This window comes from Macaca fascicularis, chromosome 11 (genome assembly GCF_037993035.2).
Source record: "Macaca fascicularis isolate 582-1 chromosome 11, T2T-MFA8v1.1".
In the NCBI taxonomy this organism is placed as follows: domain Eukaryota; kingdom Metazoa; phylum Chordata; class Mammalia; order Primates; family Cercopithecidae; genus Macaca; species Macaca fascicularis.
Window position 1 is genome coordinate 51682198 of NC_088385.1, and position 27407 is coordinate 51709604.

General features: G+C 41.4%; 1 protein-coding gene and 1 pseudogene across 4 annotated transcripts in view; both read right to left on the bottom strand.

Moving 5' to 3' along the window:
• Nucleotides 1–27407, bottom strand: part of DBX2 (developing brain homeobox 2) — a 73074-nt gene that overhangs the window by 38154 nt on the left and 7513 nt on the right. For 2 of the 4 annotated variants that reach the window (XR_012420151.1, XM_005570631.5), the window contains exon 1: nucleotides 2516–3042. Coding sequence is in view for 3 of the 4 variants with exons in the window: in XM_005570631.5 (XP_005570688.3) it covers nucleotides 2516–2918 (403 nt within the window). In the remaining variant the exon portion in view is untranslated. Of the gene's footprint in view, nucleotides 1–2515; nucleotides 3043–17927; nucleotides 18019–27407 lie in introns of those variants that run through there. The other 2 variants (XM_074006662.1, XM_074006661.1) reach the window with 2 other exon arrangements.
• On the bottom strand, nucleotides 21705–23761 carry LOC123567492 (rac GTPase-activating protein 1 pseudogene; annotated as a pseudogene).

Here is a 27407-nt window from a genome sequence, read left to right on the forward strand (position 1 = left end):
CCTAGAACAGAGCCTGATACATGGGAGACATTCAGTAAGCATGTGCTGAATGAATGAAATATATGGTATATTTAAAGTAGGTAACAAAAATAACGAAAAATAATGAAACAAAAATGCATACAGAAGCAGAAATCCCGCAGTTAAATGGTGGTATATTTCACCAATGAACTTAGAAATAACTCTGGGGCTTTCTTATTCAAATGTAGATGTAGTGCACTGAACAAATTAAGGCTGGGAAAAAAGCGGGCAGTCAACATGCAGAAATTACTAAAATCAGATTTTGTGGTACACTCCCAAGTTAACGTTTAAAGGATCAGAACTGGTTGTTCGACAACATTTCAGAAAAATATAGTATTATCTTCCCGAAAACTCCAACTCTTAGGCTCTCCCCCAGAACACCAAATCACTATTTCATCCTCACCTAATTTCCACCTGATAGGAAAAAAAAAATTGTTGGCACTCCATTATAATTTCATAATTGTACACTCCATAAAATAATTCCCACATTTGGTAAGGCAAGAATCTGTAATTTAAATAAAACCGGGGCAATGTTCAGAAAACTACATTCTTTATCCAATTATCAAAATATATCAATATAAATTCTGGTTTTAAGCAGCATATTTGTGGGGTCAAATTCATGAGATTTTAGTTTTCTTCTTTAGATGTTTTTCTAGTTTCAGAACCTAATGTTTTCTTTACAAGAATAATTTTTTAAAAAACAAAGGTTGTTTGTTCAAATGAAAATTAATCTAGAACATCATCTCTTCAATGAGTATTGAATAAAATATTTGGAAAAACACATGCTTAAACTGTATTAGAATACTTCAAAAGGGAATAAAAATTCTTACAACCCTCGTAATTATTCCAAAAACGATGTTTGCAATTGGACACTTTAATACGTGTACAAGAATGAATATGTTCTTGAAAATAAAAAAATGTAGTTATGAAAACTTTTAACCTTTAGTTGCAATATTTTGAAATAAATAAATAGATATGGGAAATTACTTTTGAGGGTTATTGAAATAACTGCACTTGACTTGCATTTATTTTATTTAAATGTAATCTGTAAAATCTGCAAAGGTTAAAATTAAATACCTTTTCATGGCTGAGACAATTATGATTAGAAACAGCGTAGGAATCCTTGAAAGATAACTTCTATCAATACAAACAAGCCACCAAAAGTTATGCAAATCAACAAATTTTCTGGAAAATGTTATTTTTATGAAATATAATTTATTAACTCTTGTCCAAGTGAACCTGCTTTATGCCTAATTTTTCTAATACTTCAAAAAGAACAGAGAGGCCCAAATTTCCATAAACTTTGCCTTAACTGTTTGTTCCTCTCTCAGGGTGCAAAAAAGGCTCCCTAGCATTTAGGTTTTACACTAAGTGAATGAGACCGGTGTTCATATAGTTACATTTGTTCCATTCTGTTAGTAACCATTTCAAACTGAAAGACTAGGACAGGTTCTAAACATGTTAAATTCTATAAAGCCATTAGCAATAAATTTGATCCGGCAGTTTGCTGGGACAATGGAAACTGCTGAAAAAGCGTCTATTAGTCATTCTGGACAAACCCATCGGGATTAAAAGAATGAGTTAAGATCGTTTAAGGACGCAGCCAAAAAAAAAAAAAAAAAAAAAAAAAAAAAAAAAAAAAAATCCAATTGGATCTCAGTTTCCGAGTCTCTAAGAGGCTTTTTCCCTTTTATCACTGACAATTTCAGGGAGCCCCACATAAGCTTTAGCTAATATTTGACTAAATTGTCAGCATCCTTCTTCCCAGTCCCACTAGTTAGGTTTAATACGGTGATTAAAATAAACCCAAACTGCCCTTCTTTCGGTAAATTCTTATTTATCGGTGAACTTCCTATTCCAGTTGCCAATTCAGCTGTTTTTCAGCTCAGCACGAAGAAAGAGCCGGCCTTCATTTCTTTGCTCCTAACGTGATCCAAAATTTAAGAGTGGAGAAAGCCAGAACTTTGCGCAACTCTCCTTCCAAAGATCGTTGCGCGCGTTCCTGACCTATCCCGACAATCCTAACAGTTTGAGTGGCAAAATCTCCCCTAGTTGGGCCGCGCGAAGCTCTCCTTGTCAGTAACTTTTCTGAGAGCTGGTGTCGTGCGGCCCGGGGCACAAGAGCGGGCGGGTTAGAAACGTTGAACTTGGTGAAACCCCTTGAGACTGATCCAGGCAGGCCGAAGAACCTTCAGAGTTTCCCACTTAAGGCCAAAAACTTAAGGAGCCCTACCACCTGTTGAAAGAAGGGAACAGCAAGGAAGCTGGTGGAATGGAATGGGTGGGATGAGGCAAAAAAGAATCACAGAAAGTGGTGCGCCTCCGCCTGGGCCCCCGACTCCCAAAGTGGCATCTCCACTAAAGCTTGAAATGCTCCAGGAAGGTCCCAAACCGGCGCTCCCCGGGCACAGTGCGCAGCGCCGGCGCTGCCAGATCCCGTGACCGCCCGGCCTGGGGACACGGTCGCGGCTGGGGAGGGAGGGGAGAGCTGGCTCACCTGGCGCTGAAGGCTGGAAGGTACAGTCTCGGTCCCCCGGAGCCCGGCCCGGCAGCCTGGCACTGTCCATAGAGGGACTGAGCACTTGAAAAGCCCACCGCGTACCGTAGGGCGCCCCGGCGGGGCTAACTTGTTCGGCTGCGGCGCACAGCTTTAGGGGAACCGGGCTGGCGGGCAGGGGCCGGAGTTGCGCGCCCGCGGTGGCCAAGGCGGTCGCCGGGCCGTGGGGCGCGGGCGGCTGCAGCCCGGGCGTCGGGGCACCCCCGACCCGCAGCAAGTTCTCGATCAGGAAACTCTTGCCCAGGTTGCCAAAGCCGGGCGCAGCGGGGAGGTTGAGGAACGCGGAGGAAGCCACCACGTCCCAGTACGCACCGGCGTGGGCTGCCACCGCTCTGGGGAGCATAGTGCGGCGCCGGCTGGCCTGCTGCGCGCCCGCAGCACCGCACAAGGAGCCGCAGCTTCTCGTCGCCGCCTGCCGCAGGGCTGGAGCGCGCCGAGCCGGGCGGGGAGAAGAGGCCGCCCGGGACGGCTGCGGGCTTGGAACGATATTATTTATTTGCGTTGGGCGTTTTTTTAAGGGATGGGAGGAGTGAGTGTGGGAGGGGGAAGCTGTGAATTTCTCTGGCCGACGGCTTAGGCTCTGGGAGCGTCGGGGGGAGTCTTTCCCCCTCTCTATGCAGATCTGGACGGTTTTTTCTGGTTTGTGTTTTTTCTGAAAGGACTGAAGGTGTGTCCAGCCCATCCATTCATGTCACCAGTCCTACAAAGTGACAGACGCGGCCAACAATAAGGGCAGTGCTGTGGCAAGGGGAGGCGACTCGTAGTGGGAGGAGGTGGGCATGGAAGCGACGTGAATCGGGCGCGCTCACCTCCTCCCCGCGGCCGTGCAGAGCCTTGGCACTCTCGCTGGAGCCCGCGCAATCCCCCAGGCGCGGGGTCAGGTGGACGCCGGCGTGGAGCGCCCAGAGGGCGGGGTGGGGTGGGGGGAACGCCCTGTCGTCTGGGGCGCCTCCCCGTACTACCTGTTGGGCGAACCCTGGCATTCCAGTGTTGGTTGTCACTTCAGCAACTGATGGGTTTCCGGGGGAAGTAAACGGAGTCGCTAGTGGCTGAAAGGGCTGTTATCAGGGTCAGTGGAAGGATATCACCGAGACTGTTGTAGCTGTGCCGCAGTTGAAAAGTTACTTCTCAAAGAGTGGGTTGTTTGCATATTAAATGAGGCCCTTATGTTGTAAGGGGGAAGGAGATGTGTTTTTCTCAGAGATCTTTTAAGAAATTTCTGTTTCCAGTGACTCATTTCCGGTCACCTTTTAATAAGATTTGTTTTAAGGGTTGTGGGGAGAGGTGCCTACAGCTTCTTCACTCCAGAAGAGAGGAGCTAATACTTGTTGATCTAGAGAAGGAGCTCGAAGTCGGGGTTGGTTAAATGCCAAATGACAGATGGTTGTGTCCAAAACCTAGAGGGAAAAAACCACCACCAGGTCCTCCTAGACATTGGGAGTTGGGTACGTCTCTGCAGGGAGACGGGGATGAAAACACTGCGTTACTTAGGATTACAGCTGCTCTTTTTTTTTAACTCTGAAAATTTAAGTATTTTAAGATGTATTAACAGTTTGCTAAGTGGGAACTGGACAGATGAAAAGCATGGGTGGGTGGGTGGGTAGGGATGTGTGTGTGTGTGTGTGTGTGTGTGTGTGTAATTAAAGCTTGCTTTTTAACCACAAGACAACTTTGGGAAGGCTGCTCTTTTAGGAAACTCTGTGTAACAGTGGAGTGTTAAAATTGTGAACTCTCTGCCAATTAACACTTACCATTGCTACTCTCCTGTCCAAATTTAGATGAATTTATTTAGAGTGAGATTTTTTAAGGATGTCTGTGAAGTTTGGAGTCACATTATATTTTTCCTCTTTATCCTAAGAATAATTTGGTCTGTGGCCTCAATTTAGTTAAAATCTGGCCAGAGTTGTCAGGCTAGTGAGATAAATATTCTTCATAAGTTCACTTTACGGTGAATTTAAATGCCCAGCTTCATCAAAGATGAGCATAGGTAACTAAATTAATAAAGTTTGGATTTTTTTTCCTAAGAGGGTAGACAATTTTATGACCTGCTACTAAATGGGAGGAAAGTTATTTGGAAGACTGATGTATACTGCCAATGTTCGTTCACTTGTTGATTTAGTCAGCAGACCTTTACTGAGCATTTCATATTTATTGAACACTTGTGGTGGTCTTGGGAATACATAGAAGAAAGATCTGGCCCTTTCCTCGTGGGAATTCACAGCCTACTGCGGGAAGAAAAACAAGTAACATCTGAGGAAGGGCTTCTAATTTGAAAGGAAAAATGTGAGAGAAAACTTTCTAAAGACAGCCTGTATTGTCATTCAGTTTGAAGAATTTTTTAATTTCCATCTTGATTTCATTTTTGACCCAATCATCATTCAGGAGCAGGTTATTTAATTTCCATGTTTTTGCATTGTTTTGAAGATTCCCTTTGGAGTTGATTTTCAGTTTTATTCCACTGTGGTCTGAGAGAGTGCTTGATATAATTTCAATTTTCTTAAATTTATTGAAGCTATCTTGGAGAAAGTTCTGTGCACTGATAAATAGAATGTATATTCTGCAGCTGTTGGATAGAATGTTCTGTAAATATCTGTTAAGTCCATTTGTTCCAGGATATAGTTTAAATCCATTGTTTCTTTGCTGACTTTCTGTCTTGATGACCTGTCCAGTGCTGTCAGTGGAGTATGAAGCCCCCCCACTACTATTGTGTTGCTATCTATCTCATTTCTTAGGTGTATTAGTAATTGTTTTATAAAATTAGGAGCTCCAGTGTTAGGTGTCTATCAAAACCTCTGGGATACAACAAAGGCGTGCTAAGAGGAAAGTTCATAGCCCTAAACACCTACATCAGAAAGTATGAGAGAGCACAAACAGACAATCTAAGGTCGCACCTCAAGGAACTAGAGAAAAAAGAACAAACAAAACCCAAACCCAGCAGAAGAAAGGAAATAACCAAGATCATAGCAAAACTAAATGAAATTAAAACAAACAAAATACAAAAGATGAATGAAATAAAAAGCTGGTTCTTTGGAAAGATAAATAAAATTGATAGACTATTAGCAAGATTAACCAAGAAAAGAAGAGAGAAAATCCAAACAGCTCAATTAGAAATGTAATGGAAGATATTACAACTGACACTGCAGAAATGCAAAAGATCATTCAAGGCTACTATGAACATCCTTATGCACACAAACTAGAAAACCTAGAGGAGATGGATAAATTCCTGGAAAGATACAACCCTCCTAGTATAAATCAGGAAGAATTAGATATCCTAAACAGACCAATAATAAGCAGTGAGATTAAAATGGCAATTTAAAATTTACTGACAAAAACAGTCCAGAACCAGACGGATTCACAGCAGAATTCGACCAGACATCCAAAGAATTGGTACCAATCCTGTTGACACTATTCCACAAGATAGAGAAAGAGGGAATCTGCCCTAAATCATTCTGTGAAGCCAGGATTACCCTAATACCAAAACCATGGAAGGACATAACCAAAAAAGAAAACTACAGACCAATATCTCTGATTAACATAAATGCAAAAATCCTTAACAAAATGCTATCTAACCAAATCCAACAAGATAGCAAAAAAAAAAAAAAAAATCCACCATGATCAAGTGAGTTTCATACCAGGGATGCAGGAATGGCTTAACATATGCAAGTCAGTAAATGTGATACACCACATAAACAGAATTAAAAGCAAAAATTGCATGATCACCTTGGTAGACACAGAAAAAGCATTCAAAAACATCCAACATTCCTTTATGATTAAAATTCTCAGCAAAATCGGCATACAGGGAACATACCTCAACGTAACAAAAGCCATCCATCTCTGACAAACCCACAGCCAACATAATACTGAATGGGGAAAAGTTGAAAGCATTCCTTCTGAGAACTGGAACAACTTAAGGATGCACATTCTCCCCATTTCTCTTCAACGTAGTACTGGGAGTCCTAGCCAGAGCAATCAGACAACAGAAATAAATAAATGGCATCCAACTCAGCAAAGAGGAAGTCAACCTGTCGCTGTGTGCTGATGATATGATTGTTTCCCTAAAAATCCCTAAAGACTCCTCCAGAAAGCTCTCAGAACTGATAATAAAAAAAATTCAGCAAAGATTCCAGATACAAAATTAATATACACAAATCAGTAGCTCTTCTATACATCAACAGCGACCAAGCTGAGAATCAAATCAAGAATTCAACCCCTTCTACAATAGCTGCAAAAAAATAAAATAAAATACTTAGGAATGTATCTAACCAGTGAGGTGAAAGACCTCTACAAGGAAAAGTACAAAACGCTGCTGGAAAAAAATCATAGACAACACAAATAAATGGAAACACATCTCATGCTCATGGATGGGTAGAATCAATATTGTGAAAATGATTATACTGCCAAAAGCAATCTACAAATTCAATACAATTCCCACCAAAATACCACCATCATTCTTCACAAAATTGGAAAAAACAATCCTAAAATTCATATGGAACTAAAAAAGAGCCCACATAGCCAAAGCAAGACTACGCAAAATGAACAAATCTGGAGGCATCACATTACCTGACTTCGAACTCTATAAGGCCACAGTCACCAAAACAGCATGGTACTGGTATAAAAATAGGCACGTAGACCAATGGAACAGAATAGAGAACCCAAATACTTACAGCCAACTGATCTTTGACAAAGCAAACAAAAACATAAAGTGGGGATAGGACACCCTATTCAACAAATGGTGCTGAGATAATTGGCTAGCCACATGTAGGAGAATGAAACTCAATTCTCATCTCTCACCTTATATAAAAATCACCTCAAGATTGATCAAGGACTTAAATCTAAAACCTGAAACTATAAAAATTCTAAAAGATAACATTGGAAAACCCCTTCGAGACATTGCCTTAGGCAAGGATTTTATGACTAAGAAGCCAAAAGCAAATGCAACAAAAACAAAGATAAATAGCTGGGACTTAATTAAACTAAAGAGCTTTTGCACAGCGAAGGCACAGTCAGCAGAGTAAACAGACAATCCACAGAGTGGGAGAAAAATCTTCACAAACTACATCTGACAAAGGTCTAATATCCAGAATATACAATGAGCTCAAACAAATTAGCAAGAAAAAAAAATCTCATCAAAAAGTGGGCTAACGACATAAATAGAAAATTCTCAAAAGAAGATATACAAATGGCCAACAAACATATCAAAAAGTGTACAACATCACTAATGATCAGGGAAATGCAAATCAAAACCACGATGTGATCCCACCTTACTCCTGCAAAAACGGCCATAATCGAAAAATAAAAAATAAAAATAATAGATGTTGGCACAGATGTGGTGAACAGGGAACACTTCTACACTGCTAGTGGGAATGTAAACTAGTACAGCCACTATGGAAAACAGTGTGGACATTCCTTACAGAACTAAAAGTAGAACTACCATTTGATCCAGCAGTCTCACTACTGGGTATCTACCCAGAGGAAAACCAGTCATTATACGAACATTCATGTTCATAGCAGCACAATTTGCAATTGCAAAAATGTGGAACCAACCTAAATACTTATCAATCAATGAGTGGATAAAGAAACTGTGTGTTTTATATATATATATATATATATATATATATATGTATGTATACACACACACACACACACACACATATTCCATATATATTCCATCATATATATATATGATGGAATACTACTCAGCCATAAAAAGGAGTGAATGAATGACATTTGCAGTGACCTGGATGAGATTGGAGACTATTCTAAGTGAAGTAACTCAGGAATGGAAAACCAAACATTGTATGTTCTCACTCATATATGGAAGCTAAGTTATGAGGATGCAAAGGCATACAAATGACACAATGGACTTTGGGGACTCAGGGGAAAGTCTTGAGTGGGGAGTGAGGGATAAAAGACTACAAATTGGGTGCCATGTATACTGTTCGGGTGATGGGTGCACCAAACTCTCACAAATCACCACTAAAGAACTTATGTAACCAAACACCACCTGTTACCCAATAACCTATGGAAACTAAAAAAAAAAAAAAAAAACCCAGAAATAAAGGCAGTCTCACTGAACTGAGTTTGCTTGTTGTTGTTGTTGTTCAGTTTTTTTTTTTTTTTTAAAGACAGAATCTGACTTTGTCACCCAGGCTGGAGTGCAGACACAATTCTCGAACTCCTGGAACTCCTGGCCTCGGTCAAGTAATCCTCCCACCTGGGTCTCCCCAAGTGCTCGGATTACAGGCATGAGCTGCTGCGCTGGGCCCTGAACTGAATAGTAAAGGTGAATAGCGGTTGGTGATAGGATGTGAAGTGGTAAAATTTGAGATTGAGCAGGGAAAGGAGTGATTACATGCTTATTGTCATCACTATATAATAGTGACCATGCAGCCAGGCACAGTACAGGCATACCTCAGAGATATTGTGAATTCAGTTCTAGACCACCACCATAAAGTGAATATCAAAAAAAACCAAGTCACACAATTTTTTTTGTTTTCCAGAGCATATAAAAGTTATGTTTACACTCTATTAAGTGTGCAATATCATTATGTCTTTTAAAAAGTACGTACCTTAATTTAAAAATACTTTATTGCTAAAAAGTGCTAATATTCCTTTGATCCTTTAGCGAGTTATAATCTTTGTGCTGGTAGAAGGTCTTGCATCGATGTTGATGGTTGCTGACTGACCAGGGTGGCTAAGGATTGAGGTAGCTGTGGCAATTTCTTAACATAAGACAACAATGAAATTTGCCACACCAATGGACTCTTTCTTTCAGGAAAGATTTGTTTGTAGCATGAAATGCTGGTTGATACCATAGCATTTTACCCATTGTAGAACTTATTTCAAAATTGGAGTCAATCCTTTTAAACCTTGCCACTACTTTACCAAATGAGTTTATGCAGTGTTCTAAATCCTTTGTGGCCATTTCAAAAATGTTCACAGTATCTTCACCAAGAGTAGGTTCCATCTCAAGAACCCAGTTTGCATATCACTGAGAAGCAACTCCCCATCTGTTCAAGTTTGATCATGAGATTGGGGCAATTCAGTCATGTCTTCGGGTTCCATTTATAAATTCTAGTTCTCTTGCTACTTGTAGCACATTTGCAGTTACTTCCTCCACTAATGTGTTGAACCCCTCAAAGTAATGCATGAAGGTTGGAATTAACTTCTGCTGAACTCCTGTTAATGTTATTTTGACCTCTTCCCGTGAATCATGAATGTTCTTAATGGAATCTAGAATGGTGAATCCTTTCCAGCATGTTTCAATTTACTTTTCCCTGATCCATCAGAGAAATCACCTTTATGGCAGCTATAGCCTTACAAATTTTTTTTAAAGAATAAGACTTAAAAGTTGAAATGACTCCTTGATCCATGGGCTGCAGAAGGGATATTGTGTTAGCAGCATGGAAACAACATTAATCTCCTTGTATAGCTCCATGAGAGCTCTTCGATGACGAGGTGCATTGTCAATGAGCAATAATATTTTGAAAGAAATCTGAAAGGCCCTAGGATTTTCTTTCTTTCTTTTTTTTTTTTTTAAACTTTCTTCTTTTTATTTATTTATTTATTTTTTAAAATTTATTTATTATTATTATACTTTAAGTTGTAGGGTACATGTTCTTAACGTGCAGGTTTGTTACATATGTATACTTGTGCCATGTTGGTGTGCTGCACCCATCAACTCGTCATTTACATGAGGTATAACTCCCAATGCAATCCCTCCCCGCTCCCCCCTCCCCATGATAGGCCCCAGTGTGTGATGTTCCCCTTCCTGAGTCTAAGTGATCTCATTGTTCAGTTCCCACCTATGAGTGAGAACATGCGGTGTTTGGTTTTCTGTTCTTGTGATAGTTTGCTAAGAATGATGGTTTCCAGCTGCATCCATGTCCCTACAAAGGACACAAACTCATCCTTTTTTATGGCTGCATAGTATTCCATGGTGTATATGTGCCACATTTTCTTAATCCAGTCTGTCACTGATGGACATTTGGGTTGATTCCAAGTCTTTGCTATTGTAAATAGTGCTGCAATAAACACACGTGTGCATGTGTCTTTATAGCAGCATGATTTATAATCCTTTGGGTATATACCCAGTAATGGGATGGCTGGGTCATATGGTACATCTAGTTCTAGATCCTTGAGGAATCGCCATACTGTTTTCCATAATGGTTGAACTAGTTTACAATCCCACCAACAGTGTAAAAGCGTTCCTATTTCTCCACATCCTCTCCAGCACCTGTTGTTTCCTGACTTTTTAATGATTGCCATTCTAACTGGTGTGAGATGGTATCTCATTGTGGTTTTGATTTGCATTTCTCTGATGGCCAGTGATGATGAGCATTTTTTCATGTGTCTGTTGGCTGTATGAATGTCTTCTTTTGAGAAATGTCTGTTCATATCCTTTGCCCACTTTTTGATGGGGTTGTTTGTTTTTTTCTTGTAAATTTGTTTGAGTTCTTTGTAGGTTCTGGATATTAGCCCTTTGTCAGACGAGTAGATTGCAAAAATTTTCTCCCATTCTGTAGGTTGCCTGTTCACTCTGATGGTAGTTTCTTTTGCTGTGCAGAAGCTCTTTAGTTTAATGAGATCCCATTTGTCAATTTTGGCTTTTGCTGCCGTTGCTTTTGGTGTTTTAGACATGAAGTCTTTGCCCATGCCTATGTCCTGAATGGTACTACCTAGGTTTTCCTCTAGGATTTTTATGGTATTAGGTCTAACATTTAAGTCTCTAATCCATCTTGAATTAATTTTCGTATAAGGAGTAAGGAAAGGATCCAGTTTCAGCTTTCTACTTATGGCTAGCCAATTTTCCCAGCACCATTTATTAAATAGGGAATCCTTTCCCCATTTCTTGTTTCTCTCAGGTTTGTCAAAGATCAGATGGCTGTAGATGTGTGGTATTATTTCTGAGGACTCTGTTCTGTTCCATTGGTCTATATCTCTGTTTTGGTACCAGTACCATGCTGTTTTGGTTACTGTAGCCTTGTAGTATAGTTTGAAGTCAGGTAGCGTGATGCCTCCAGCTTTGTTCTTTTGACTTAGGATTGTCTTGGAGATGTGGGCTCTTTTTTGGTTCCATATGAACTTTAAAGCAGTTCTTTCCAATTCTGTGAAGAAACTCATTGGTAGCTTGATGGGGATGGCATTGAATCTATAAATTACCTTGGGCAGTATGGCCATTTTCACAATATTGACTCTTCCTATCCATGAGCATGGTATGTTCTTCCATTTGTTTGTGTCCTCTTTTATTTCACTGAGCAGTGGTTTGTAGTTCTCCTTGAAGAGGTCCTTTACATCCCTTGTAAGTTGGATTCCTAGGTATTTTATTCTCTTTGAAGCAATTGTGAATGGAAGTTCATTCCTGATTTGGCTCTCTGTTTGTCTGTTACTGGTGTATAAGAATGCTTGTGATTTTTGCACATTAATTTTGTATCATGAGACTTTGCTGAAGTTGCTTATCAGCTTAAGGAGATTTTGGGCTGAGACAATAGGGTTTTCTAAATATACAATCATGTCATCTGCAAACAGGGACAATTTGACTTCTTCTTTTCCTAACTGAATACCCTTGATTTCTTTCTCTTGCCTAATTGCCCTAGCCAGAACTTCCAACACTATGTTGAATAGGAGTGGTGAGAGAGGGCATCCCTGTCTTGTGCCAGTTTTCAAAGGGAATTTTTCCAGTTTTTGCCCATTCCGTATGATATTGGCTGTGGGTTTGTCATAAATAGCTCTTATTATTTTGAGATACGTTCCATCAATACCGAATTTATTGAGCGTTTTTAGCATGAAGGGCTGTTGAATTTTGTCAAAAGCCTTTTCTGCATCTATTGAGATAATCATGTGTTTCTTGTCTTTGGTTCTGTTTATATGCTGGATTATGTTTATTGATTTGCGAATGTTGAACCAGCCTTGCATCCCAGGGATGAAGCCCACTTGATCATGGTGGATACGCTTTTTGATGTGTTGCTGAATCCGGTTTGCCAGTATTTTATTGAGGATTTTTGCATCGATGTTCATCAGGGATATTGGTCTAAAATTATCTTTTTTTGTTGTGTCTCTACCAGGCTTTGGTATCAGGATGATGTTGGCCTCATAAAATGAGTTAGGAAGGATTCCCTCTTTTTCTATTGATTGGAATAGTTTCAGAAGGAATGGTACCAACTCCTCCTTGTACCTCTGGTAGAATTCAGCTGTGAATCCATCTGGTCCTGGACTTTTTTTGGTTGGTAGGCTATTAATTATTGCCTCAATTTCAGAGCCTTCTATTGGTCTATTCAGGGATTCAACTTCTTCCTGGTTTAGTCTTGGGAGAGTGTAAGTGTCCAGGAAATTATCCATTTCTTCTAGATTTTCCAGTTTATTTGCGTAGAGGTGTTTATAGTATTCTCTGATGGTAGTTTGTATTTCTGTGGGTTCGGTGGTGATATCCCCTTTATCATTTTTAATTGCGTCGATTTGATTCTTCTCTCTTTTCTTCTTTATTAGTCTTGCTAGTGGTCTGTCAATTTTGTTGATCTTTTCAAAAAACCAACTCCTGGATTCATTGATTTTTTGGAGAGTTTTTTGTGTCTCTATCTCCTTCAGTTCTGCTCTGATCTTAGTTATTTCTTGCCTTCTGCTAGCTTTCGAATGTGTTTGCTCTTGCTTCTCTAGTTCTTTTCATTGCGATGTTAGAGTGTCAATTTTAGATCTTTCCTGCTTTCTCTTGTGGGCATTTAGTGCTATAAATTTCCCTCTACACACTGCTTTAAATGTGTCCCAGAGATTCTGGTATGTTGTATCTTTGTTCTCATTGGTTTCAAAGAACATCTTTATTTCTGCCTTCATTTCGTTATGTACCCAGTAGTCATTCAGGAGCAGGTTGTTCAGTTTCCATGTAGTTGAGCGGTTTTGATTGAGTTTCTTAGTCCTGAGTTCTAGTTTGATTGCACTGTGGTCTGAGAGACAGTTTGTTATAATTTCTGTTCTTGTACATTTGCTGAGGAGTACTTTACTTCCAATTACGTGGTCGATTTTGGAGTAAGTACGATGTGGTGCTGAGAAGAATGTATATTCTGTTGATTTGGGGTGGAGAGTTCTATAGATGTCTATTAGGTCTGCTTGCTGCAGAGATGAGTTCAATTCCTGGATATCCTTGTTAACTTTCTGTCTCGTTGATCTGTCTAATGTTGACAGTGGAGTGTTGAAGTCTCCCATTATTATTGTATGGGAGTCTAAGTCTCTTTGTAAGTCTCTAAGGACTTGCTTTATGAATCTGGGTGCTCCTGTATTGGGTGCATATATATTTAGGATAGTTAGCTCTTCCTGTTGAATTGATCCCTTTACCATTATGTAATGGCCTTCTTTGTCTCTTTTGATCTTTGATGGTTTAAAGTCTGTTTTATCAGAGACTAGTATTGCAACCCCCGCTTTTTTTTGTTCTCCATTGGCTTGGTAAATCTTCCTCCATCCCTTTATTTTGAGCCTATGTATGTCTCTTCGTGTGAGATGGGTCTCCTGAATACAGCAGACTGATGGGTCTTGACTCTTTATCCAGTTTGCCAGTCTGTGTCTTTTAATTGGAGCATTTAGTCCATTTACATTTAAGGTTAAGATTGTTATGTGTGAACTTGATCCTGCCATTATGATATTAACTGGTTATTTTGCTCGTTAGTTGATGCAGTTTCTTCCTAGCCTCGATGGTCTTTACATTTTGGCATGTTTTTGCAATGGCTGGTACCGGTTGTTCCTTTCCATGTTCAGTGCTTCCTTCAGGGTCTCTTGTAAGGCAGGCCTAGTGGTGACAAAATCTCTAAGCATTTGCTTATCTGTAAAGGATTTTATTTCTCCTTCACTTATGAAACTTAGTTTGGCTGGATATGAAATTCTGGGTTTAAAATTCTTTTCTTTAAGAATGTTGAATATTGGCCCCCACTGTCTTCTGGCTTGGAGACTTTCTGCTGAGAGATCTGCTGTTAGTCTGATGGGCTTCCCTTTGTGGGTAACCCGACCTTTCTCTCTGGCTGCCCTTAAGATTTTTTCCATCATTTCAACTTTGGTGAATCTGGCAATTATGTGTCTTGGAGTTGCTCTTCTCGAGGAGTATCTTTGTGGCGTTCTCTGTATTTCCTGGATTTGAATGTTGGCCTGCCCTACTAGGTTGGGGAAGTTCTCCTGGATGATATCCTGAAGAGTGTTTTCCAACTTGGTTCCATTTTCCCCCTCACTTTCAGGCACCCCAATCAGACGTAGATTTGGTCTTTTTACATAATCCCATACTTCTTGCAGGCTTTGTTCATTTCTTTTTCTTCTTTTTTCTTTTGGTTTCTCTTCTCGCTTCATTTCATTCATTTGATCCTCAATCGCTGATACTCTTTCTTCCAGTTGATCGAGTCGGTTACTGAAGCTTGTGCGTTTGTCACGTATTTCTCGTGTCATGGTTTTCATCTCTTTTATTTCGTTTATGACCTTCTCTGCATTAATTACTCTAGCCATCAATTCTTCCACTTTTTTTTCAAGATTTTTAGTTTCTTTGCGCTGGGTACGTAATTCCTCCTTTAGCTCTGAGAAATTTGATGGACTGAAGCCTTCTTCTCTCATCTCGTCAAAGTCATTCTCCGTCCAGATTTGATCCGTTGCTGGCGATGAGCTGCGCTCCTTTGCAGGGGGAGATGCGCTCTTATTTTTTGAATTTCCAGCTTTTCTGCCCTGCTTTTTCCCCATCTTTGTGTTTTTATCTGCCTCTGGTCTTTGATGATGGTGATGTACTGATGGGGTTTTGGTGTAGGTGTCCTTCCTGTTTGATAGTTTTCCTTCTAACAGTCAGGACCCTCAGCTGTAGGTCTGTTGGAGATTGCTTGAGGTCCACTCCAGACCCTGTTTGCCTGGGTATCAGAAGCAGAGGCTGCAGAAGATAGAATATTTCTGAACAGCGAGTGTACCTGTCTGATTCTTGCTTTGGAAGCTTCCTCTCAGGGGTGTACTCCACCCTGTGAGGTGTGGGGTGTCAGACTGCCCCTAGTGGGGGATGTCTCCCAGTTAGGCTACTCAGGGGTCAGGGACCCACTTGAGCAGGGAGTCTGTCCCTTCTCAGATCTCAACCTCCGTGTTGGGAGATCCACTGCTCTCTTCAAAGCTGTCAGACAGAGTTGTTTGCGTCTGCAGAGGTTTCGGCTGAGTTTGTTATTGTTTACTGTGCCCTGTCCCCAGAGGTGGAGTCTACAGAGACAGGCAGGTTTCCTTGAGCTGCTGTGAGCTCCACCCAGTTCGAGCTTCCCAGCAGCTTTGTTTACCTACTTAAGCCTCAGCAATGGCGGGCGCCTCTCCCCCAGCCTCGCTACTGCCTTGCCGGTAGATCACAGACTGCTGTGCTAGCAATGAGGGAGGCTCCGTGGGTGTGGGACCCTCCCGGCCAGGTGTGGGATATGATCTCCTGGTGTGCCTGTTTGCTTAAAGCGCAGTATTGGGGTGGGAGTTACCCGATTTTCCAGGTGTTGTGTGTCTCAGTTCCCCTGGCTAGGAAAAGGGATTCCCTTCCCCCTTGTGCTTCCCAGGTGAGGCAATGCCTCGCCCTGCTTCAGCTCTCGCTGGTTGGGCTGCAGCAGCTGACCAGCACCAATCGTCCGGCACTCCCCAGTGAGATGAACCCAGTACCTCAGTTGAAAATGCAGAAATCACCGGTGTTCTGTGTCGCTCCCGCTGGGAGTTGGAGACTGGAGCTGTTCCTATTCGGCCATCTTGCTCCGCCCCCCCTAGTATTTTCATGAGAGTAAATGACCATTGGCTTCAACTTAAAGTCACCGGCTGCATTACCCCCTAACAAGAGAGTCAGCCTGGCTTTTGAAGCTTCAAAGCCAGGCACTGACTTCTCCTCTCTGGCTATGAAAGTCCTACCTGGCATCTTCTTCTAACAGAAGACTGTTTCATTTACATTGAAAACCTGTTGTTTAGTGTAGCCACCTCCATCGATGATCTCAGCTAGATCTTCTGGAACACATGCTTCAGCTTCTCCATCAGCACTTGGCACTTCACTTTTGCACTCTTATGTTATGAAGATGGCTTCTCTCCTTAAACCGCATGAATCAACTTCTGTTAGTTTCACATTTTATTCTGTAGCTTCCTCACCTCCCACAACCTTCATAGAATTGAAGAAAGTTGGGGCCTTTCTCTGGCTAAGGCTTTGGCTTAAGGAAATACTGTGGTTGGTTCGGTCTTCTATCCAGACCACTTAAACTTTCTCTATATCAGCAATAAGGCTCTTTTATTTCCTTATCATGTGTGGGTTCCCTAGAGTAGCACTTTTAATTTCCTTCAATAACTTTCCTTTTGCATTCACAACTTAGCTGTTTGGTGCAAGAGGCCTAACTTTTGGCCTGTCTTGACTTTTGACATGCCTTCCTCACTAAGCTTAATCATTTTTAGCTTTTGATTTAAAGTGAGAGTTGTGTGACTTTTCCTTTCACCTGAACATTTACAAACTAGGCTTTTTAAATGGCTGAATCTTGTTGTGTCTCAGGGAATGGGAAAGCATGAGGAGAGGCAGAGAGGTGGGAAAACAACCAACAGCCAGTTGGTGGAGTGGTCAGACCACATACAACATTTATTAAGTTTACTGTCTTATATGGGCACAGTTCTTGGTGCCCCCAAACAATTACAAACAATTTGACATTATAATAATGTCAAAGATCACAGATCACCATAACAGATATAATAATAATGAAAACTTTCAGAATATTGCAAGAATTACCAAAATGTGACACAGAGACACAAAGTGAACACATGCTGTTGGAAAAATTGTACTGATAGCCTTGCTCAGTGATAGCCTTGCAGGGTTGACACAAATCTTCAATTTGTAAAATATGCAATTTCTGTGAAGCACAATGAAGCAAAGTGGAATGAAACAATAAAACAAGGAATGCCTGTATTAAACACTTTATACATATTAACTCATTTATCTTCACAATAATACTATAAGGTTGGTACTACTATTATCCCAGTTTTACTGATGGGGCACATAGAATTTAAATAACTTTCCTAAGGTGGCACAATTGTCAGAGTGATGAGGCTGGGATGCAATGATCCAAGCTGGATGATTCCAAAGCTTTGCTGTTAACCTTTAAGTTCAACTAGCTTCCCTTCATGAACCTAATATTCCATGCTACATCGTGTCAACTGGTTATCCTTAGATGGAAATGAGGCTGAAAAACAAGTATTCCATTTTTCTTTAGTGCATGGTAGCAACGAATATTTGAGTCAAGAATTACTGTTGGTTCAGCAAACTTGCTTGCCACAGCCAGAGAGGAGGCAATTGGAAACATCTAGAGGCGAAATTATGTGAAATTTAATGAAATGGGTCAGGCAAGGTGGCTCATACCTGTAATTCTAGCACTTTGGGAGGCCGAGGTGGGAGGATTGCTTGAGCTCAGGAGTTTGAGACCAGCCTGGGCAACATAGGGAGACCCCATCTGTACAAAAAAAATCAAAAACATTATTTGGGTGTGTTGGCATGCTCCTGTGGTCCCAGCTTCTTGAGAGGCTGAGGTCGGAGGATCACTTTAGCCCAGGAGGTCAAGGCTGCAGTGAGCTGTTATTGTGCCACCGCACTCCAGCCTGGGTGACAGAGTAAAACTTTGTCTCAAAAAAAAAAAAAAAAAAAAAGATGAAATGAATGGCAAAAAGATTTAAATGAAGAAAGAAATGTTGAACTACAGGGTTGAATCTGTAGGACTGGATGATTTTATAGGGCAGTTCTTAACTGGAGATAACTGGAGACAGTCTCCCCCTCCCCAGGGGACATTTGGCAATGTCTGGATATTTTTGGGGATTGTCACAACGTGGGAAGGGGTTCCCTACTGGTATCTAGCAGGTAAAGGCCAAGGATGCTGCTAAACATTCTACAATGTGCAGAACCTCTCCCGCAACAAATAATTATCTGGCCCAAAATGTCAGTAGTGCTGAGACTGAAACCTTCAGTTACAGAGGATAAAGAAGAATGTAGGATCACTTCATTTTCTGGTTTGGTGACCGGAGAAGATGCCCACTTACCAAAATGGAGACTTAAAGGAAGAACAGCAGGTTTTACATCGGGGTCTGAACAAAAAGATGGAAATAGATCTGCTGGTTATTTATGGAATGTTCCAGGAAGAATATTTAGTGAGAAGAGAAATGACTTAAGAACAAAGTGCAGCAGGATGCCAACATTTAAGGAAATGAATAAAAGAGGATCTGTGAGAGACTGAAAATAAACAGCCAGGATTTGAAGACAAACCAAGAGAAAATGGTGTCATGGAAGACACAGGAGAGAGTTTCAGAAAGAAACGATGGCAGACTTTGGTAAAGAACTGCTGTATACTCAACAGTTTAATTTTCCAACTGGAAGACAGCTGCAATGCATGTTCCAGCCTTCCTTGCAGGCTGTGTTATGGCCAATGGAATAAAGGTAGAAGTGATAAATTTCTCCCTGGCCCTGCCCCCTTCTAACAACTCAAACAATCTTCCACACTCTTCGCTCCTCAGCTGCCAGATGCAGAGCTCCAGTGGAGGGCCTTAAGTCCATAAGAGATGGTGGAGCCACAAGATGAAAGGAGCCTAAGGACCCAGGTCACCACAGGGAATGCCAACAAGCAAATACATGAGGAGATCATGACCTAAATGAAAACTAAGCTTTTATTGGCAATCCCATTAAGATTTAGGAATTGGTTTCCACAGCTTATCTTCACCGACCTTAATATACTAACTCTAAAAATGCCTCAGACCAAAAAAATAAATAACTTGATCATGAGTGACTTGGGCAAGAGCCTCTTTTCATGGGGGCAAGGGAGCCAGAAACTAGTTTGTGGACTGCTGAATGCCAGTAGAAGGTAAAAAGGTGGCAATGGGGAGGTTGAAGAAACACAAAGGGAAAGCTAAAGGAAATCATGTGATTAAAAGAAGAGTCAAGGATATTTATATGATGAGAGAAAAGGGACACTGCAGAGGAGAGGCTGAAGGTTAAGGATAGATGGGGGTGTTTAAGGAAGCAAAGTTCTTGAGGAGGAAGGAAAAAGTAGGATCCATAGTCCTAGTGGGGCAATTAAAATTGAACAAAGAAGGGGCAACACTTTTCCTCACATGAGAGAAAAGAGATAAAAATGGATTCAGAGAGACTTTGTGAGAAGGGGGAAGAAAAACATTAGAATTCTTGCCTCATGATTTCTGGATTTTTTTCTGGTGAAGCAGCTGTGAGTATAGAGGAAAGAAAATGGGCTCTGTGTTAAGAGATCTGGGTTTGAAATTCATCTGTACAACTGATTAGCTATGTGTGGTAGATCAATTTCATTTATAGTCCAAACTATGAGTTCCCTCCCCACTACAGTTTTGTAGTTCACTCCCATTCTGACTCTGGGCTTAATCATGGGACTTATTTCATCCCATGGGATAGCAAGCAGAGGCTTGAAGGACACTTGTGTGTTTCTACTTCCTTTCATGAACTCTTGTTAATATGTGAAAATAGACCTGGTGTAGCCCATGGGAGGAGATAAGAGACCACATGGAGCAAAGCAGGATTGTCCCAAGATCCCAGCTGACCTGCCAGCTGACAGCAGATGCATGACTGAGTCCAGTCCAGAGCAGCAGAACCAGCCAATGGACTCAGAACTCAAAAGAAATTACTCTAGTTAATTATTTTAAGCCAATAAATTGGGGTGGTTTGTTATACAAGTATACTGGACACTCATGGGACAGTTGTTTAACCTCTCTTAGGTGAAATGGGATATTTATCCCTAACTCATAGCACTATTTTGATGTGTAAATACGATAATGCATTCAAAACATCTTGCTCAGTGTCTGACACTTAAAAGCAAATCAGAGTAATTGTTAACAGAAAGTTTAAAATGAGGTCATCAGCTGAGATTGAGGGCAAGAGACTAGAGTCTGCTGTAGTAAGGAGAGGAGCTAGGGGAAGGTCTGGAATAGCCATCTGAGACGAGAATGTATGAATGTATTAGTCTGTTTTCACATGGCTGTAAAGAACTGCCCAATGCTGGATAATTTATAAAGAAAAGGCGTTTAATTGATTCATAGTTCTGCAGGGTTGGGAAGGCCTCAGGAAACTTACAACAATCATGGCGGGAGGGGAAGAGGCACATCTTTTTTGTTTTGTTTTGTTTTCCATGTTGAAAAAGCCATTTACTTTTTTCCAAATATTATTCTAAATAGGTGTTTTACAGATAAGGCTCAATATAAAGTTAAACATTCTATAGAAGGAAATCATTTTTACAGAAATTAAGAATAATTTTAACAAAAGAAAACCCTAACATCTGTCTAGATGTGGTTGTGTTCCATGGGAAAATTTCAGCATCCAAAGTGCAAAGAAAAAATGACTGTGGCTTTTCTTACCACATAAAATATTTACCATCTTCCTTATAGCCTATTCTTTATTGTTAGTAGAGATGCCAAAGGATCACATATTGATCTTTAGAAGTTGGGCTCCACTGGACAAGATTGGGAGTATGGGGGTCAAGCATCAGAATGAATTCAATTTTAAAACAAAAACTGACTTTGACCCCAAGTTAACCCAAAGTTCAGCCAATGGCATATTAGAGATAAATACAAGTTGTACTTTCACATTTACAAGGTTGTGCCACTCAACACTATTAAAGACCTAATCATCCAGATTAAAACTACGCATACTCCCATCACTAGTTCTGTCCTCAATGCATCCCATTTTTATGAAAGCTCCATATTATAGCTCTGTTCATAATGGGGAATGAGAATTTCCAGGTCTTAGAAGGAGGCATCCTAAATCTTCTGGTGTAATCCTTTCTTTGCCCCACCCTCCCACTTCCCACCCTGAGACAAGTCAATCTTATCAGATAGGTAGGGTTTTTGTCATTGTCTCATGGAAATCAGTTATAAATGAAACTAGAGAAAGATCATTCATTCCATGAGCAGCATTTGACTTTAAGCCAAAGGGATAATAACCCCCCTTCCCCCAAAAGAATCACAATCAATTCCATACTAACCCTGCTACCCTTGGAAAGATCTCTCATCTAAAAGCTCCCAACAATGACCGGAACAAGGTACTGATATTATGTGACTCGAGGAGAAGGAAGGGGAGATACATGTAATTTTAGTAAAACCCTCATGCAAAATTAAACTTGAATAAAAGCCTGGAGAATGCTAAAGGTAGTAATGAGTACAGGAGGCTGCAGAGCAGAGAGTACAGGTGTCCTTTCTTATAGTCAGTCAGTGCTGGGAGTAATAGGCAGATGTGACTTTACTGGAACATTGAAGAAGTAAAGCAGTTGCCTTGTCGTCTTAGGTTGGTGGCAAACTTGCTTTTGCTTCCAAATCTGGGAGTGTTCTTTGTGAGGGTGGAACTGACTCTCTGTGACAGGGAACTACATGAAGGAGTCTTGAGAAGCTGATGTCCAGGAGTGGTCACAGATGCCAGTAAACTCACTTTAATATCTGGTGTCTGTGATGTTGAAAAGGCATTTGAGTTTTCAATGACATGTAAGGGGTCAATGTTCTCTTGCTCCACTATGGTGAACTGACTCCAATACTCCAGGGGCAAGGAAAGCAGGCGCTTGACCACCTTGAGTTGACACTTGATGTCCTGTAACATTGTAACTGGGTCTGGATTGGGCACAGCATGAGCCACTATTATAGGGCAAGGACTTTAGCCAGATTGGCAGCATTCATTTTAGTGTGTGGACTCTGAGCTACTCTCTGCAAGTGAATCGTGAGGAAAGCCAGTGTGTCCCTGTTGACCTGGAGCAGTTCACCAACAGCCTGGTACATGGCAGCTATGCTATTGTCTTCATCTGTGATTTCTGCTGCTTCCATAAAAGCTTTGTTTAGGCGAAAGGTTCTTTGAAGTTTCGAAGAAAGTCTTTTAGAAGGCTGCAGATAGCGTGGATATCATCCACTTTGCTGAGGAGGGGTACGGTTTTCACTCTGAGGAATTTCTCTTTCAGCTTTTACTGTGCGGTCACCGCCCGAGATCCTATACAGGCCTGTCTCAGTAAGACCTCTCTGCTCAATCTCATTTACACAATGCACAACAATGGAGGGGATCATTGGAGAGGTCAAAGTAAGCCAGCATTCCCTCTCCAATCTTGACAGGTGTTCCTATCAGAGTACGAATGCAGGTAAGGGGACAGTGGTCCCGACATTCTGGATGACAGACCACACAACAGTCTCCACACTTCAGAGATAGTTTCCCAAATTTTATCTGCTTTCCACATGGAACATAGAATTCAGGTTTAATAACCGTCTTAGAGACAAAGTCATGCAGGTACATCCCTCTGTTACTCTCTGGCGTGCCCACATTGTCTCAGTTCTTGGCTCCAGCTGCCTGCTGTTCAGGGTGGGGTCACTGTTCCAAGGTTGTAAAGTACCTGTTTTCCTTTGGCTCCTGATCCAATATGGCACAGTCTCAATAGTGGACACAGCTTTGATGGGCCCACCATCTCTGGGAACAGTCACGGTAGTTTTTGCAACTATGGATTCATTCCCCCTGGTCTACTGTGGAGCCAATGGAATGGGTTTTCTTTACAGGTCCAGAGGGACCATCAACAAACTGTCGGCTACTAGAGCGCCTCTTTTCTCTCTTCTTCAGCTTGAAAGTCTTCACCAAAGAAGAGTCCCAATCCAGTGATTCATCAGTCTTGTCAAAGCTGATATCTGATAAAATGGAACCAGATTCATCGATGATTGATAGTCTTTTGTTCCCAGCATTGCTGCGGGATGGTTGGCCTCTGTTGAGAAAAGCCAAAGCTGATTTTTGCTCCCCGCTTAGTTGGCCAGATATGTCACACATGAACATCTCTCGAATCAGCTGAATCTGTCATTCCAGCTTTTGGCAGTCAGCCTCAGCTCTCCGTTTGGATGTCTGCATCCACCTGATTATATGCATGCTTCAGCTTAACATCCAGAGCATTTCACTCAGTCTCTGCTTTTATCAAAAGATCCTTGTATTTCCCCCAGCTCATAGTCAGTCCTCTCCCACTTTTTAAAGAAATCCTCAAAGTCCTTCACCAGCTGGATAAATTGCAGTTCGTTTCCTTCACTGAGAATCTCCGCCCCGCGCACAAGCTGCTCAAACAGATTCTGCATATTCTGTATAGTAGTATCCATCTTTTTCCGTCAGCCTGGCCTCACCTGGGCAGCCCTTCACTTCGCTCTGCGCCTCAACCAATGGCAGAGCAGCGGCCCCGCGGCCAGCTCCTGAGGCACATCTTAACATGGCAGCAGATGAGAGAGAGCAAGCGTGAGAAGGAGGAACTATCAGACAGTTATAAAACCATCAGATCTCGTGAAAACTCACTATCAAGAGAACAGCATGGGGAACAGCGCCCCCTCCCACCAGGTCTATCCCTCTGCAACTGGGGATTATGGGATTCACGATTCAAGATGAGATTTGGATGGGAGCGCAAAACCTAACCATATCAGAGAGGAAAGTGCCAGATAACACAGTAGATCTCAGCTGAGGCCTCAGACCATTAATTTTTAGTGGCTTTTTAATAGGCACATACTATTGTGTACTTTTCTCGAAAAGGACCCAAGACTAGAAGGGAGAGTTGGACTGTTTCATAGTAACAGTTCTGCAGGCAAGCTCTGGAAAAATAACCCAGGAGCAATGAGCATGAGTAAAGATATGCATTTTGTAGGGTAGACTGGAAAGGGAAGATAGGAGAAACCCTGAGAAATAAGGGGACCAGCAATCTCAGTAGGGTATAAAATTTGTGAATCATAAATGCCAAAGTGAGAGCACTGGTGAAAGAAATGATTGTGATCAGTGAGGTGGCTGCAAATGTTACAATTTCAGAAGCAGAGCAGTTCCAGTTAATGAAACATTCTAAGATAATGGTAATGGGAGTGAGAGGCTAAAGTGGCAACAAGTCCAAGCCAATACGTTTGACAAAGAGATATCTGAGGTGGAGACAATAGATGAAATATCCCCATAGACACTGAATTCACCAAGGATGTTACATTAGTCTGTTCTCACACAGCTATAAAGAACTACCAGAGACTGGGTAATTTATGAAAAGAGGTTTAATTGACTCAGTTCCACAGGCTGTATAGGAAGCATGATTGCAAGGCCTTAGGAAACTTACAATCACGGTAGAAGGTGAAGGGGGAAACAAGAACCTTCTTCACATGGTAGCAGAAGAGAGAAAGTGCACAAGAGGAGAAGTGCCACACACTTTTAAACCATCAGATCTTGTGAGAACTCACTATCAGGAGAACAGCATGGGGGAAATCTGCCCCTATGATCCAATCACCTCCCACCAGGTCCCTCCTCCAACATTGAGAATTACAATTCAACATGAGATTTGTGTGGGGACACAGAGCCAAACCATATGGGATATGAAACCAGCTTCCTACACACAGTAGACATTACGGCTAACGGACAGCTCCAGCACCTCTCAAAATTTTGTTAGTAACTTAATTCTTTCTCCTATTCCAGTTCAAAAGATTCTAGCAGAGGACTTTGGTGACATGCCTGTGCTTAGACCTAGAGAGGAAGAGTATGATGACTAAAAACAAATGACTAAAGTGAGAAAAAACCAATTTCCCAAAAGATGAAATGCTGTTCCCAGAAGAATGAAGTGGAGGTTAGTATATTACAAAAGAAAACAAACAAATTACACCTACATGTCTACCACATTTGCAAGACTGTAATGTTGTTCACACAGAATCTGTTGTTTAACCCTCCTATCTCCTAGAACCCATATTGTGTGGTCTTTAAATATTCCCCAGTAAAAGGAACCAGGACTCTCTGGAGAAACAGCTGAATCCACCTCTGCAGCAGGATGAGCTTGGAAGATCTAGCCATATAAGGAAGCAAGAAAGCTATCTGGGATCACATCAAAAAGACACAGGAGCCCAATTGAAGGTACTGCCACTAGGACAAGATGGGGCAGCTTGAGTATTGTATTAGTTTGTTTTCGCATTACTGATAAAGACATACCCAAGATTGGGCAATTTACGAAAGAAAGAAATTTCATTGGACTTATGGTGCCACGTGGCTGGAGAGGCCTCAGAATCATGGCATAAGGCAAAAAGCACATCTTACATCGCAGCAGGCAAGAGAGAGAATGAGAACCTAGCTAAACATGTTTCCCTTATCAAATCATCAGATCTTGTGAGACTTATTTACTACCATGAGAACAGTATGGGAGAAACCACCCCCATGATTCAGTTATCTCCCACTGGGTCCCTCCCATAACACATGGGAATTATGGGAATACGATTCAAGATGAGATATGGGTGAGGACACAGAGCCAAACCATATCAAGTATGAAAAGGAATAATGACTATAATGGACCAAAATACCTCAAGTAGGTTAAAAATCCATGAGTCGAAAATGATAATTTTTTTAAAAAAAACTCATTAGCTCCCTTGGAATGCTATGGTACCAATTCACTACTATGAAAATAACAAATACATGGAAATACATGTTCATCGTGTATTTTAGCATAAGCAAATAATTTATAGGGGGTAAGTGCTCCTTTACAGAAGAATTTAAGTGTAGACCAATAAATGCAGAAGTAATGATAGAATTGGTGTATCATCATTACCTGAAAGATAGGCATATTGAGAAGGCAACACTTGAATCTACTGATCAATTTAATAGGACAAAATAGACAACCTGATAATTGTATTCTATGTTAGCTTATAAAGGCCCCGGTTAGTGACCTCTATGCATCCAGTGTCTCACACTCCAACTTTGAACTCAGTCATGTGACTTCCTTTGGCCAACAGACAGTAAGCAAGGGCTTGACAAAGCACTTGTGAGTTTCTTCTGCCTTTGTATTAGTCTGTTCTCATGCTGCTATAAAGAACTGCCCAAGACTGAGTAATTTATAAAGGAAACAGGTTTAATTGACTCACAGTTCTGCAGGGCTGTGGAGGCTCCAGGAAACACAATTATGGCAGAAGGGGAAGCAAACATGTCCTTCTTCATATGGTGGCAGGGAGGAGAAGTACTGAGCAAAGGGGGAAAAGCCCCTTATAAAACCAACAGATCTCGTGAGAACTCACTCACTGTCACAAGAACAGCATGAGGATAACCACTCCCATGATTCAATAACCTCCCAGTGAGTCCTTCCTAGGACATGTGGGGATGATGGGAATTACAATTCAAGATGAGATTTGGGTGAGGACACAGACAAACCATATAATTCTCATGTTCTCACATTTCAAAACTAATTATACCTTCCCAACAGTTCCCCAAAGTCTTAACTCATTCTAGCATTAATACAGAAGTCCAAGTCCAAAGTCTCATCTGAGACAAGGCAAATCCCTTCTGCCTATGAGCCTGTAAAATTGAAAAGCAAGTTAGTTACTTCCTAGGTACAATGGGGGTACAGGCATTGGGAAAATACACCCATTCCAAATGGGAGAAATTTGCCGGAACAACGGGGCTGCAGGCCTTATGCAAGTCCCAAATCCAATAGGGCAGTCATTAACCTTAAAGTTTCAAAATGATTTCCTCTGACTCCATGTCTCATATCTAGGTCACACTGATGTGAGAGAAGGGCTCCCATGGCCTTGGGCAACTCTACCCTTGTGACTTGGCAGGATACAGCCTGCTCTCAGCTTCTTTCATGGCTGGCATTGAATGTCTGTGGCTTTTCCAGGCACACGATGCAAGCTGTCAATGGATCTACCATTCTGGAGTCTGCAGGATGGTGGCCTCTTCTCATAGCTCCACAAGGCAGTGCCCCAGTAGAGACTCTGTAGGGTGGCTCCCGACCCCACATTTCCCTTCTGCACCACCCTAACAGAGGCTCTCCAGAGTTCCGGTCCTGCAACAAACTTCTGCCTAGACATCCAGGCATTTCCATATATCCTCTGAAATCTA